This window comes from Hydra vulgaris, chromosome 07 (assembly GCF_038396675.1).
Source record: "Hydra vulgaris chromosome 07, alternate assembly HydraT2T_AEP".
In the NCBI taxonomy this organism is placed as follows: domain Eukaryota; kingdom Metazoa; phylum Cnidaria; class Hydrozoa; order Anthoathecata; family Hydridae; genus Hydra; species Hydra vulgaris.
In genome coordinates, this window is record NC_088926.1 from 9,948,746 (window position 1) to 9,964,664 (window position 15,919).

Consider the following 15,919-nt stretch of genomic DNA (forward strand, 5'->3'; position numbering starts at 1 on the left):
TTCACTAACACGCACAAAACATTTGTCTGAATTTTTAACTTGATTATTAAAAATTCAGACAAATGTATTTTAAAAAAAGTATTTACGTATAATAATATCTTATTTTACCACTTTTTTTAGGAGCTATCATTAACTCATTCGATAACAGCTACATAAAAAAAAGCATTACCATGACTACAAAAATATGGTTACTTTTAATTTGTTTCAAACACTTTATGTTAGTTTATTTTAATCCATTGATCGAAAAATATGTTGGTATCATTAATTTTAGCAAGTTAATATTAGGTTAGCTTTTATTTGATTTAGTTGCTAAATGCTGTTTTAGGACGAAACTTGTTAGATCAACAGTTTTATATATATGATAACTTGAAAGGTCAACAGTTTTATTTGTATTATAAAGTCAATACTCAAGTGGTAAAGTTATGTTGATTTTTCTCAGCCCATTTTGTATCTAACATGCATAGATAGTGATATTTTTTTAAATACTGCTTATAAGGTTTGTTATCAAATTGTTATTTTTTGAGTTCATCTGTTAGTGATCTAAAAGTCCTTGCAACTTCCTTTTCACTGGATTGTTGCAATACAACATTGTTTTCCATTATACTTAAGCGACTTTTCCTTGAACTTTGAACTTAAAAGTTGTTTCTTAAATATAGAGTATATTTGAAAACATTTGCATTTCAAACTATAATTAGTATGATTACCTTTTTGACACATGTGAAAAAGGTGATAGTGATGACACTTTTTAGTGTTTCTTACCTTTCGCCCATACTGTTACATAACATATTTCTCTTTTTTTTATAAACTTTTCTTTTTTGTTTAAAAAAAAAAGAATTAACTAAAAAAAATTTTTAAATGTTTGATAAGTTTATGCGTTGGGGAGGGATATGAATGCCCTCATAGATAGGTCATTACATAAAGCAATCTTAATCTGATGGCGATCAAAAAATAATACCGCTTGCGTACTAATACTTTGTTTTACTTTTTTAACTTTTTATATGAATTTATTGACTTTCAACATAAGTCAGCATAAACAAACATATTATTTATAGAATAATTACTTTATTTATACAAAATGGAAAACCATTAAATAAATAGTTAAAGATAGTTTATAGTTAAAATAAATTATTAATTATCGCCTACTATCTGGTTTTCTTAAATTGTGGAATGGAATGCTGAAAATTACCACAAGTAATTTGCACGCTGCGTAAAAAAAACGTAAAAATGATTTCTTCTTATCATTCTTGCACTCTTTGATAGACTATAGTCTATCAAACATATTCAAGATATATTCTAGTTGGTCGTAAAAATTCTCTGCTGCTAATTTTATTTTTTGCATCTCTAACACACCCTCAAATACTTCTATAACTCTACTGAGTGGCCAATTCCCTCTAGGTGCATCTGGAAAATTTACTTATAAAATATCATTCCATTTATATCGTTTTGATAAGGAGGGAAGTCATTCTTTCATCCACATTTTACAGAAATGACATACTAATTTTTGCACTCAACATCAGCGTTTTAAGGATGATATGTAGAGTTGACTATTTCAGGCGCAAATTATCCTTCAAACCAGTCAAAAAAATTATTTGGACTCAGTGCAATATCATCGCACTATGGTAAGTTATGCGCACTATGGTAAGTTAATGGTTGAGAATTCAATAAACTCTCAGCACCTTTAAATGCTGTATAGAGTTCTTTATCAGTAATATTGGCTTTTTTAAGTATTGTAGTTCTTCATCTGGTTGGTTATTTGAAATAATGGTCATGGCAGAAAAACTGCCCGTTTTTCTGTCATGACCATTGTATCAAATAATCAACCAGATGATGTCTAAATGGAGCATTGAAGTGCCATTTATTAGCTGTAGAGCTGGTGACATTATTTTTATCTTAGTTGTTGACGTATTCATTTTGTTCACAAGATCCGCCAACAAAATTGGTTCTATTGTCTGTCAAAACTTTTAATGGTAATCCTCTTCTGTTCACCATTCAAAAAAAGCCATTGAGGAATAAATTTTGATTTTAAACACAGATTTCTTCTTGTCCTTGTATAAGCTAATATCCTTCTGATAAATTTGTTAGTAGTTGATTTGTTTTCATTAATGATTTTCTTTGTCGTGTTAATATTTAAAAATCGGTTTTGTAATTAAGTGACCTCTCTGCAAAATGATTTGATATTTAATATTGTATGGCAAATAGTTGGCATTTTGAAAAAGACTACAAAACCATAAATAGTCTTCATTAATTAGTGGATTTAAAAAATAGTTTTGCTTGATGTTGATATTGTTTTTCTTTTTTATTTATGTTGCTATATTCTTCTTTGAAGCTTTTCTGTGGAGCTTTAGCAATAATTTCATTCTTGCTTTCATGATACTTATCAGGTGTAATATCATCTTTTTTATGTAAATCACCTGCACATTGACAATTACTTATAAATCTATGTATCCATCTCTTTATCCTGACAAGTCATTTTCAACACGATTTTTTGTCCATTTCTATTTTTAAAAATTTAGCAAACTCGGTCCACCTAGTCACCTATTATTCTTTGCTAACTCATTTGCTAATGTTCCTTTTGTTAGTAAAACCACCATATTAATCTTTTTTAGTATGTACTTCCATTGTTTTAATTCAGTTTTTGATTGAATATATCAAATGCGGTTGGAAACAAATGGTTTCAACTTTTGGCTTTGACTTCTAACCCACCACAAAACATTAAGTTTTGTTGTGGATTTCACACCATATAGTTACGTCTTTGGTTTCAAGCTTCAAGGCTTTAACAAACTTTTCTGCGAGTTGTAAACAGAGAGCAGCTCCAAATAACTCAAGTCTTGGTATAGATTGTAATAGGCTCACATATGCTTTTGACATAATGATTTCACAGTTCACGGCTTATCACAGTTGAAGTTGTTTGTAAACATCTGGGAATGTTTATCATCGGGAAATTTTTTAAACTTAAAACAATTGATCAATATTATTATTAACTTTATCTGCCTTTTTTCCGTCAATCCATGGGCTCCCACATGATTTTTTGATGTTTAAGGTAGGACACTTTCACACATTGTGCAACTTAAGTATGTTTATATTTATGTCAAATGAGGAAGCCTTGCAAAAATTTAGGATGGCTGAGGCTTAGAAACGAACAAATCTTAAAATGCTTTACTAAAACTAGATTTAAATTTATTAACAGACTTAAATTTTGTCAAAAAATATTGTAAATTACAAAATTTATGGCCATGCAAATATTTTCTGACCCACCACTCTATTCCTACTCCCCCTCCCTCCCCTCCCCTCCTTCCAAAAAAAAAATTTTTCTATGAAATTTAAAATCTGTTAATAAATTTAAATTTAGATAGTAAAGTTGAAAATTTTACTACATCAGTGCCATTACGTTTGGGCAGGGGCAAGCATTTTAGAGTTTGTTCGTTCTCTGGCCTCCTCCATCCCAAATTTTTGCAAGACCTCCTTATTTGGCATAGGTATGAACATACTTAAGTTTAGAGTTTGCTGCGGATGCCCATGCGTCAATTCTTGAATAATCATTTTGATGCGAATGATAAAGGGTGATAAAAAACCTAAGTGATCAAAAAAAAATTTCCATCTTTTTAAGCAAAAGTTGTTTTGTATATAGTGAAGTTATTTTCGGTTGCAACAGAATAAAAAGTAAATAAATCAGGTTTTGCTTTCTAAACAACTCCAAGTATTTTTATTGCAGGTAACTCTCTAGAATTTAAATTTATATTTTTGGCACAATCATTTTCAGCTGTTGCTTTAAGAATTTTAATGGAGTTTAAAAGCCATTTTTGTGCAAACTTTCCTGCTGAATTATATAGTAACTTGAGTTCTTTGTATAATTGAACTTCTACAAATAGTGTCATGAAAGGTAAACTTGTTCCCATGTTTAGTGTGGTAGTGTCTTCCAGGCTTGCTGTTATATTTTTAAATTGCATTTCTTCATCGCCTTCAATTTTCCATAATTTTTTTGTGTTGTTAGCATTGTCTATTACATTTTTTCTTGATATTGTTTTCGTTTGAAGATATCCTAAGGAACCACTAATACATGTCCATCCAAGGGGTGCTGTTTCATTATGTCCCCTAATGAAACAGCACCCTTTTTATAATTGCACAGTGTATTTAGCAGAATACACACCAATTAGGGTATAATTTTTTGGTTTTGGTTCAAAGTTTAGGAATTCTATGTTACTTAGATGTCTCCACTTTTTTGACATTTTTGCTCAATTAACTGCTTTTGAGTTTCCAGTTACATTCACTCTAAAACCTTGCATTTGAATTATCATTTTTTCATTCAATGGCTCTAGCTTGAACTCCTCAGCCATTGTTTCAGACAAATCAGTTTTTTCGCTTATCATATTGATGGTTACTTTTTCTGTTTTACCTTGCAGTGACAACTCATCAGCTACATTAGAATTCAAATACAACTTTTTACTTCCATTGTCAAGTAATTCGTTGACCACAACTTTTTTATTTCCTTTCTAAAGAATTATATAAATAAAAGATTCATCAGTTCATAAGGTGTTTTTAATGTAATTGGGTATTCAACATATAAGAGTTTTCTATTACCATTTCTTTTTTCCTCAGAAATTCTTTCAGTTAGACTCTTCTTGTGAACCAAACGGTTGCAACTATATGTACAGCCATCAGTTCCACAAATTCTTGAGTTTTTGCATTCTTTTAACGAATGATTAAAATTCAGCTAATTTTTCTTGGCTGTCTCCATTCTTTCTTTTTTCAAAGGTTAGGCAATCCCATATTTTTTGATTGTTTCTGAAAACAGTACATTTCTTCATTCAATTTATTTTCTTTTTTTGGATCATTGTCACTTAAGTATAAGTTTCCTTCAGATGGTTTATAACCATTTCCTTTTTTCAATCAATGAAGTTTTTTTGTTGCTGCATTTTAAAAATTGGCTTGTTCTATTATAAAGTTTTTGAGATATTCAACATTATCTTTTAACCTGTTTTCATATACCCAACATTTATTTCTTCTTAGCATTATATCTGGAACTTTTTTCTGCAGTCAGGGTTGTCCCGAACAGGGGGTGTAGGTGGTATTCCACCCCCCACCCCCACCAATAATCAAATAAATCCAAAAGCAAAGTAAAGAAACTTTACTTTTGAATTTAATTTCTAAAAAGTCAACAAACTAAATGACATCCACAATAAAATTTTAAATTAAAATATTTTTTATCAGTTTTGGAAAGTCATACATAAAAAAACTTAAAATGAAAACGATGACCGCAAGTTTATTTGCAAACAATGACCGCAAATATATTTGCAAACAACGAATAGGAGAAAATGAGCAATGTACTACTGTTTCGTGTTCTGCTATTTACTGTTAACAAAAATATTTCAGCTTCATATAAGATGCAATAGCTGCAAACTCGCATCCATCCTCACCTTTTTTGAATTAATTATAAGTTGTGCTTATTATTATTTATAAAGTATTATATTTATTATTTATAAAACATTATTTATAAAATATTTACTTTATTTATACAAAATGGAAAACCGTTAAATAAATAATTTAAGATATTTCATGGGTAAAATAAATTATTTATTAATTATCACCTACTATCTGGTACTTTTTAATTGTGAAGCGGAATACATAAGTTACCACAAGTAATTTGAGTATTGCGTAAAATAACGTAAGAATAATCTAATTTTAGTGTTCTCGTGCTGATAATTATAATTGTTGTAAATATCTTTATCATAAAACAAATAACACAAAAGCTTAGAAGTATAAACCTAAAATACTAATTTTTATAAGGGATAAAAAAAACTTATTTTAACTGTTTTAATTAGGGATTTTATTTTAATTATTTTAATTAGAGATTTAATTAAAGTTATTAAATTTATTAAAGAATTTATGAAATTATTTTCAAGCTTATTTTCACGCCCTTGATATATATATATATATATATATATATATACATATATATATATATATATACATATATATATATATATATATATATATATATATATATATATATATATATATATATATATATATATATATATATATACACATATATATATATATATACATATATATATATATATATATATATATATATATATATATATATATATATATACACATATATATATATATATATATACATATATATATATATATATATATATATATATATATATATATATATATATACACATATATATATATATATATACTATATATATATATATATATATATATATATATATATATATATATATATATATATATATATATATATATATATATATATATATACACTGCAGGCCAAAAGTTTCCGGACACTTGGATTTTGTTTTATTTTTTAATTAAAACTCCCATAATTATTTCAAAAAAATTCAAATATCACATTTATTTTATAAAAAATACATATAGTTACTATTTAAGAAAAAAAAAAGACAAAAAATGAAATAAAAAAAATACTAACAACACTATTATTAATAAACTGTCTTTTCGTCAAAAACTAACCCACGAGTTTTTATCACTTTTTTTGCGATCCTTGGCATCCTATTTATTAATTTATTTATTATTTCGGGTGTAATTGATAACCAGGATTCTTCTAATATCTACCACAGGTGTTTAGGGTCATTGTCCTGCATAAAAATAAAACCACGACCAATAGTTCTTAAGCCAGAAGGCGTAGCATTGTTTTCTAGAATTGTTTTATATTGTTCTTTTTTCATAATACCCTCAATTTTAACTAGGTCACCTACACCAGCTGAAGAAAAACATCCCCATACCATAACTGACCCACCACAATGCTTGATTGTCGGCACTAAGCACTCTGGGATCATTTTTCTTTTGTTGTTCTTCACATATAAATTCTACGTCTTTGCCCAAACAGTTCAAATTTGGACTCGTCGGTCTATAATACTTTTCCCCAGTCTTCTTCTGTCCAATTTTGGTGGTCTATAGCCCATTGTAACCTTTTCTTTTTATTTCCAATCCGTAGCAACGGTTTCCTGACTGTTATACGGCCAGAAAGTCCTGCTTGTCTAAGACGTCGTTTCGTAGTGGTTAATGAAATAGATTTTGAATGACTCCTATTAAAGCCTGAAGTTATTTCCGGGGCCGTAAGTCTTCGATTTCTTTTACTCATCAATATACTATTATCTTCTACTTTTGTTTTCTTTCGTGGTCTACCAGATCTTTTTTTGTCTTCAACAATGCCTGTTTCTTTTCATCGTTTGATGGTATCTTGTACAGTACTTCTGGCAACTTTTAATTTTTTGCAAATTTTACGAACTGAATAACTTTCTTTATGTAATTTAATTATTTCAGAACGATTTGCAACCGTTAAAGAAGGTTTTCTACCCATAATATTAATTAAATAGTCGAATTATAAAATTTTTTTCAAGATTTTTTAATGCAATCGTCATTAATACCAAATGAAAACTAAATATTCTTAATCATTTTAGTCAGCTATCATTATATTATAAATATTTACTTCATGTTTCAACAAGTAAATAAATTTAACAAGACCAAACTCTTAAGAGTAATGTAACGCTATATATCAAGTTAAAATAAACAAGTAAAAAAACAAACTTTTATGTAAGTTTGAGGTCAGTAATACCCAATTACTGACCTCAAACTTACATAAACACTTAAAATTAGTAAGTTTAAGTATTCTAAATTAACATTATTGATTAATTTAATGACACAGGATAGATTTTTGCTTTTTTTATAAAAATATCAAGTGTCCGGAAACCTTTGGTCTGCAGTGTGTATATATATATATATATATATATATATATATATATATATATATATATATATATATATATATATATATATATATATATATATATATATATATATATATATATATATATATATATATATATATGAAGGGGCGAATTATCGAATCGCGAATTGAAAATTCCGTAAAAGTTTCTGGTCTTCAAATTTTATTTTTATTGAAAACCATTTTTGCGCGTTTTTTTCGGACCATTCTTAACTGTTTTACAAGTTGTTAATTTTACAAGTTCATGCTTGTAAGCATTTCTGATGTTTTGTAATTTTTTTAGATTCAAATAAATTTTGGGATTTATTTTGATTATTTTTTAGTTATATTTATAATTATGTTTATAAACTAAAATATGTAAATTATAAAAATATTGTGTTAAGATAAATATATTATGAAATAGTAATAATAAGTAACGCTTTTTCTTGTCTTTTTTATTATAGATTATTTAACAATTATTTATATTATTATTTATTTATGTAATTTATTATGAATAAAAAGAATATGAGATTAAAAAAAAGTTGTGTTTTAAAATTTTCAAAATATAAAAAATAACAATTACTACTTTGCCAAACCATATACGCATATATTTTATTTTTAATGACTTATGTTTTTACGATTTTAAAGTGCATTTTGATGACAGTTTTAAATATAAAACATAATTTAATAATAAACTAATAATAAATCAATACGAATTTTATTCAAAAAAATATAGCAAAATAAGTTTATGCATTGGAGTTATCACTATCACTTTCTTTTTTTAAATCTGATATTGTTAATGGAGAAAGGTCAATACAATTTGCATCAGCAGCTTTTTTTTGTTTTTCCGGATAGCAATAAGGAGCAGCAGATAGTCTTCTTATTTATCTTTATACCATACATCCAAAGCAGGAATTGGCTCGAATTTTTTGATGCTGCATCCTTCTTCGCCTATTTGTAAAAGAGATTCAAGACGGTTACGTGTTTTTTTTCTCCAATCCAATTTTACTCTGTTGATGCGGGAAAACATATGTACTAAGTTAGCGTTTGTAAATGGACAATGTAAAAGCAACCCAAATACGTCTAACACATTTCTGCACTCAGCAATAATTATATCTGATGTAAATATTTTTTTCCACGTTTTCAAATAGTATTCACCTAACGAATTTTTTAACATTGGAAATATATAACTTTTTAAAACAATCTACTTAATATAAATTTCGTCAGTTTTACACCCCCCATTTTTTAGGAGGTCTTTAAAATGTGAAACCACTTCTGCTATTTCTTTATCACCAAAATTAATCACAGGGTTATTTGGCCAAAAGAGAAATGTCTAAAAGAAAATTTAAATTACAGAATAAAGGAGATACCGTAATATCTTTGAAATGTAAATCCATACTAGTTGTTAAACTATTCATTATATCAGTATAAATGTGTTGCACCAATGCATTAGTTTTATTAAAATTTTCTAAAGGAATGTTTTTGTAAATAAAATTGCCATCTTTTTCGACTATACTTTCAGATAATTTTTTGTGGTTTGTTAAAATAGTTTGCTCTGTTAAAATATTGCCCAACGAACTATTTAAAATAACTTTAAGTTTTTCCATTGTCCAATTAAATTGCTGCACCCTGCAGACAGCTTTTACAGGATCATGTAAATCTTGCTGGAAGCCAACACTCAAACATCAACGGTGCAAGAACATCTATATAAACAGATAAATGTATTACAAGAGACGTATTTTTCCAAACTTTTTTTCGACGGCTGAAAATCTGTTTGGCTAAGAGACTTTATTTGACTAAAACTATTTTCATTGCATTCCACTTATGATCCAGCCAACGAGTACCGTATGATTTTCTGGTTTAAGAATGAATTTTTTCCAAGCTTCTGATAAAAGTTTCGATTCTCGTAAATATTTGGCGATTGTTCATAAAGACAATGTAGCTTTAGTTAAAAGTTTTCACAATTTGCAAATGCAGTACATTTTTCAAAAGCATCTTTTAATGCAAGCTCGAGACGTTGATTAAAACAATGTATTACTTGAAGCCATGAGGATTTTTTTTTAGTAATGCTACTAAATCTGAATGAGCACTAAAATTTGCAATAGCTCTGTCTTTGTTTAACCCTAAGAGTTTTTTAGCCATGTCATTTATTCCAACTCTTGCAAATGCTTGTTCTAGACAGATTTGTAACCCACAGGAATTACCATTTTCAGGGCTTTTAACCAACAAAAGTTTAATGCATGGACTGCCCTCAAATAAATACAACACATATACTAATACTTGTTCGAGTGTAGCAATATCACAACTGCCATACTTAAAATTGAATATCTTGACTTTATAAAATCGTCTCTGAAAGAATCTTTAGCAATTTTACCAATTAGTTGAGTAACTATTACCACGATCAATACCGTTTTTTTAAATTAGCTCTAGCAAATCAGGGCAATCGGAAAATTGATGTTCTTTTTTTGCCAAGTAGTGAAATGCATTAAATTTCTTTTTAAGTGAGTCAAACGATCTTTTTCACCCATTTCTCGTAGCCCTTTTTTAAAATCAGTGTTTTATTTATATATTCTTTAAAACCTTCCGCACCCAATTTACTCCGATAATCCACAAATAAGTAGCCTCCTCGTCTGTAGTGGCTCTCTTGGCCTTGAGGAGGTGAATTAACAATAACAACAAAAAATCGATAAGATGAGCTTATGTTTTTTACTGTTGCAATGTTCCTTATGCTGTCTTTTTTAATTGACGGAGTTCCAGTGCGAATCCACGAAATAGAAAATTTTTTAATGTTTTTAATACGAGATTCATATTGCTTGCAAAGCAAGCAGTGTAATCTTACAACATCATTTCTTTCGATTTAATGCTCAAACTTTAAATTAAATTCTTTTTCCCATTTAATTTCCCATACCAAAACAGTATCTAATTTACAACGCATATCTTTAGTTTTTGGTAAGAAAAATGGTGCCATATTTTTAAATATTTAGTCCACTTGATCTACTACGCTTTAAATTTAATATATTTTAAACCTCTAATTTTCTTCAACCCTTTACTACGATTATAAAATTTTTGAAGACTTATAATAACTAACCACCACTGACAATAACAAATAATACCAAACTGGAATATTCTGGCTGTGTTATGTATTATAAGCGTTATAAACAATTTTTTTTTTTTTTTTCAACATATCTCGCTTTTTGGTATCGATTTTTTTCATTCCAACTATTATTTTTTTTAATATATATTTTTGATTATTATTATTAATATTTTTAATTACTAGGCTATTACTAGGCTGTCCTCACAGCTCCCTTAATCCGGTAAGGGGGAGGGAAAGGCAGCAAAATTAGGGACCCTTTTTTCTAATTTTAGAGGGCCCATTACTAAATTTCAGGATCTTTTTTTTTTTAGTTATACCTAATAATCAAAGGTTTTTAAAATTTTGAGACCGTAATGACAGGTTTGAGGGAGTGCTCTGCCTTCTATGCTACGTAACTGATTGAAAGAAGAGGGATGTTTTGAAGGAAAAATTTCTTTATATTTCTATGATAAAAAAGTTTTAACATAAAATAGATTTATTATAGAAAGGAATATAAAATCAGACATTGCAATCTAACTAAGTTTTTCCACTCTTATTTGTCAAGTTTCACGTTTCTAAAAAAACGCGCTTAAATTTTAAAATTAACCAATAAAAATTATAATAGAGTTTAAGTTGCCGTACCATTAACATCAATGTTTTTGTATATATGTAAACACTTTAGAAGTTTGTAGTGTAATGAAGTTGGTGGTTTGATGTAGCTTTGATCATCAAAGCTACCCACATAAATATCAACTATATCAAAGTTTGATGAAGTTGATATTTAATGTACTTTATCTAACTTATTTATATTTCCTTAAATTTTTGTCATATAACATTAAGTATTTGAATCCTGTATTTGTATTTACCTTGCTATGTAAATACATAATTTAGTTGTTAATCTAGCTAGATTAACAGCTGTTTTATAAAAGTATTATTTTAAACATGTAAGTTATAAGAGTCTTAATGAAATTAGTTATAGTTGATTTTTAAGATCCATAAATCATACCATAACTTCATTAAATGCCATATCTTATTTAAAATAAAATATGAATGCATTTTAAAAATTTCATTTATATAGGAATCCTAAATTATAAAAACTAAAATTTTTTGAAACCAATTCATATATTTCCTATAATAGGAATATCTTAAGAATATTAAACACAAAAAAAATGTATTTTAAAAAGGAGACTACACAACCGCGATAAAATCAATTCACATATTTTCTTAGAAAATAAAGAGGATTTATTAAATTTTTTTGTTTTCAGGTTGCTACTAATAAATCTTTCAAAGCTCAAAGAGATATTAAAAAAGAAGAAAAAGTTGAAGATTTGAAATGCTGTCGAAACCATAATGAATACTATGACATTTTAAAAGAAATAAGTTATAAAAAAAGAAGAATGGAACGGCAACGATTATGCTTACCTTGCCCTTCCGGATCTAATGCTGCATTTTTTGGCTATTTTTGTCAAGAATGTCCGCCTAATTTTAATGCTGCGACAGATGAATGGTTCGGTTGCATAAAAAATGAAGAATCAACAAATCAAATAACAGCTAAAGAAATTTAGTTTCAGAATGTTGAAGAATTTTTTTAAATTAAATTAAATATAATTTTAATGTCTTTATAGTTTGTGTTAACATTATAGTTATTTAATAGTTATTTATATTAATAATTTATTTAATAGTTATTAATAATAATATTATTATGTAATGCAAAATAAATATTGTATGCAAAATTATAAAAAAGGATAATATACTTGAAATATACAATAGTGATAAAAAAATTTAAAAATTTACAGTTTCTTAGTTATTTATGATATTTCGTTTTATTTTATTTTTATACGGTTAATTATTTACGAAATTCTCAATAATATATAAAATAATAAGAAATGAAAAAAAGTTTTAAGTATTTCATTTTAAAAATAATAAAAATATGTTAAAATGAAATCTACGAAAATCGAGATCATGAGTTTAGACTCAAGATTTTTCATTGTAAACTGTAAGTCAACTTAAAAAGGTGACTTTTTTTATCTATGCATAGTCTGCATCTTTTAATAGAGTGAAAATGTTAATGAATGTTTTTATGTTATCTTTGCAATAAAGGTTATTACAATATTTCTGAGTTAAGGGTATATTTGCAATGACAGACAGCGACTTTTCCCTTCAAACACAGTTGTCTTTTGGTTAAATAACTTTTCTTAAATTACGCATATTTGTTTTTTTATAATGCTAAGAAAATTTTAACCTTTCAATTTGAATGATTTAATGTGGAGTTATCTTAAGTTTATATTTTTTTTAAAAACGACTTTGTAACACGCTGTTCACTGTATTGGAGTTATCCATTCTTCCTGATGAAATTCAAAATGCTTTCTTTGATAAGAGTTACTCACTTATAATGTGTGTTTATCTCTTAAAAGCTGTTTACTTTCTCCTTAAATACACAGACCTAATGTAAATTCAATTCATTAACAAATACACAGACCTAATGTAAATTTAATTTAAATACATAGACCTAATGTAAATTCAATTCAGACCTAATGTAAACTCAAATTTATTGATTCTATAAAATCTGTCTTGCAAAAGAAATTAAAATTAGTTCATTCAAAAAGATTTAAGATGGGGCAGAGAAGGTTACTGCAGGCTTGGATGAGGACTCATACAGCTAAAAATATATTCCAATTTGCTACCCTTTGCATTTGTTGACTATTGACGAACCAGTTAATACCTTACCCATGATTAATAGCTGCACCGCCACTAGAGCAACAAATCAGACTTAAGGTTAGTTTGCAAAAAATTGACAATTACTGAAATGAAAAACTTGGAGTAAATAATATTGACTGAATGTGTCTCAAACAAAAATAATCATAGTATAGATAAAATCTAACGATAATGAAGTGGCTTATTTTGTTAGTACTTATATGAAAAAATGAAATAATATTAAATTATGTGATTTACATCTTGGGTTCTTTAATTTTATTAGAATCTGCGAGTTGATAATATTATATCAGAGCAGAGGCAGCATGGATCTATTTGTGGTAACCAATTACCATTAAAGTTTTATTCAGTACAGCCTGATGAAAAAGTCAGAAATGTTGTTTCTAACAAAAGTTTGTGGGAGTTATCTGATGAAGAATTGTACTTAGTAAATATATATATATATATATATATATATATATATATATATATATATTTATATATAATGAAAAATTTTATAGGATTTAAAACAGTTGGAATAATTTATGTATTTCAGAAAAGATAGGCCAAGTGTAAAGGCGGATTTCCACGTACAGTAGGTTTGTGCGTATCTTCAATTTACGGCACCGATTTTAAAGATAAAATCTGTGACCATTTTTTCACTGCGTGCTCCAAGTAGGTGTAGTAAGGATAGATTTTTGTCGTTTTTTTTTTAGAATTTTATATTGACTTAGATAATATTTTAAAAGTAGAGTGTTGTAAGTTTATTGCAGTTTTTTTTTTTTTTTTTTGCAGTTACAAACGTTTTTAGTGATTTCATTGCTATTGAAAACTTCGTTCCTGTTCTGGAAGTGAATTGATATTGAAGGCATGATGGGATTTTTTTCTAACTTTCCAGTCAATTTTATATATCTATTTTCTATGTACTTGTCAAATTTCATTAAAAAATGACACACTCATACTCTATTTTTGCACGCAGTAAAGGTACCAAATATTCTTCTGTTGTAGAGGTTGTGGGGGTGGGGGGTGCGGGCGATTCATGATTATGAGCATTTTGTATATTTGAACTTTTTTATTTATTAAAAAGTTGTTTTTTTTTAGAAAAATGAAACTTTATTAAAAATATTGGTGATTTTTTTAAAGTATTCAAAACATGATATACACACACACTATGCTATTTATTTGTTTATATATATTTTATTTAAGATTCAATTGATTTTTTTTTCTGTTGCATGTTGTATAGCTTTTTTTATTTAAAAAAAGTGTAATATTGATTAAAGCTGTTGCAATAAAATAATAATTATGATTATTAAATTTTTTTAGAGCATTATGAGACCTAAAAAGAATCATCTATTTTATGTTGAAGCCAAAAATTATTTAGCTTCTAACTTCACAATGCCAACTCATTTAAATATTGAATGTAGAAATGCACATATATTAAATATATTCATATCCAACAATGAATCATTTAAAACAACTGTTGAAATAGTCAATAAACTTTTTAATTTCGAAATATGTAAAAGTCAGATTGTGCAACTAGTAAATAGATCCAAATTCTATGCTCGTAATTATTCAAGGGATTCTGAACAATTTATTAATATCTGCAACATGCTCTTTGCATACCAAAAATCAATATCTGCTGTGCCACAACCATTGCATTCAACCACAAAATCAAGTAACATTGTTTCGTGCTCTTCTATTTTACCTTCTCAACACATCAGTGCTTTATCTGTATCAAGTAGTAATCATTTATCTCCTTTATCTGGTCCCACTTTAATAACCTCTTCTCATGAACCACTACTACCCAGGTTGAGAGCTGATCAGTTGAGTCCTAGGAAAAAAGTTTTGCGAAAGAGGTTAACCATTTTGGCAAATAAAATGGCAAATAAATAAAAAAGCATAAAGAGTTAAGAGAAAAGGCAAAGGCCCAACCATACTAACTTAAATATCTAAATCAGGTTATTGCTCGCAAAGAAAAGACAATCCTTAATCTTCGAAAAAAATTAAAGGAAAAATATTTGAATTTACAGTTAAAGAAACTTCAAAATCACATTTTTATTTTAAAACAACAGTTGACATTTACCCAAAGCAACTTATCTTATCAAAAGGCTATGTTAAGCCAACAACTTGCTCACAAAACTTCTAAAATTCTTGTACTGCAAAATGACATACTGATTTTACAGGAAAAAGTAGAGCAAATGCAACAAATAACACAAAACACCAAAAATGAAAAATGCTACTCAGCAGATATTAGAGCACTTATATATGACATGCTTGTGTGCCAAGTTCCTACTCGTAGTGTTGCAAATCTGCTTAGTAAAATTGGAGAACACACTGGCTATCAATTTAGTCACATTCCGCATCGCACAACTGTGGAACAAATGATGCATGAGCTA

General features: G+C 27.5%; 1 protein-coding gene across 3 annotated transcripts in view; it reads left to right on the forward strand.

The window, feature by feature from the left end:
• LOC136082285 (uncharacterized) overlaps positions 1-12,628 on the forward strand; it is an 89,378-nt gene extending 76,750 nt beyond the window's left edge. For 2 of the 3 annotated variants that reach the window (XM_065800989.1, XM_065800991.1), the window contains one exon: positions 12,098-12,617. In XM_065800989.1, the coding sequence (XP_065657061.1) occupies positions 12,098-12,397 (300 nt within the window). In that variant the 3' untranslated portion in view covers positions 12,398-12,617. Of the gene's footprint in view, positions 1-12,097 lie in introns of all 3 variants that reach the window. The other variant, XM_065800990.1, reaches the window with a different exon arrangement.
• The last annotated feature ends 3,291 nt before the right edge of the window (positions 12,629-15,919 follow it).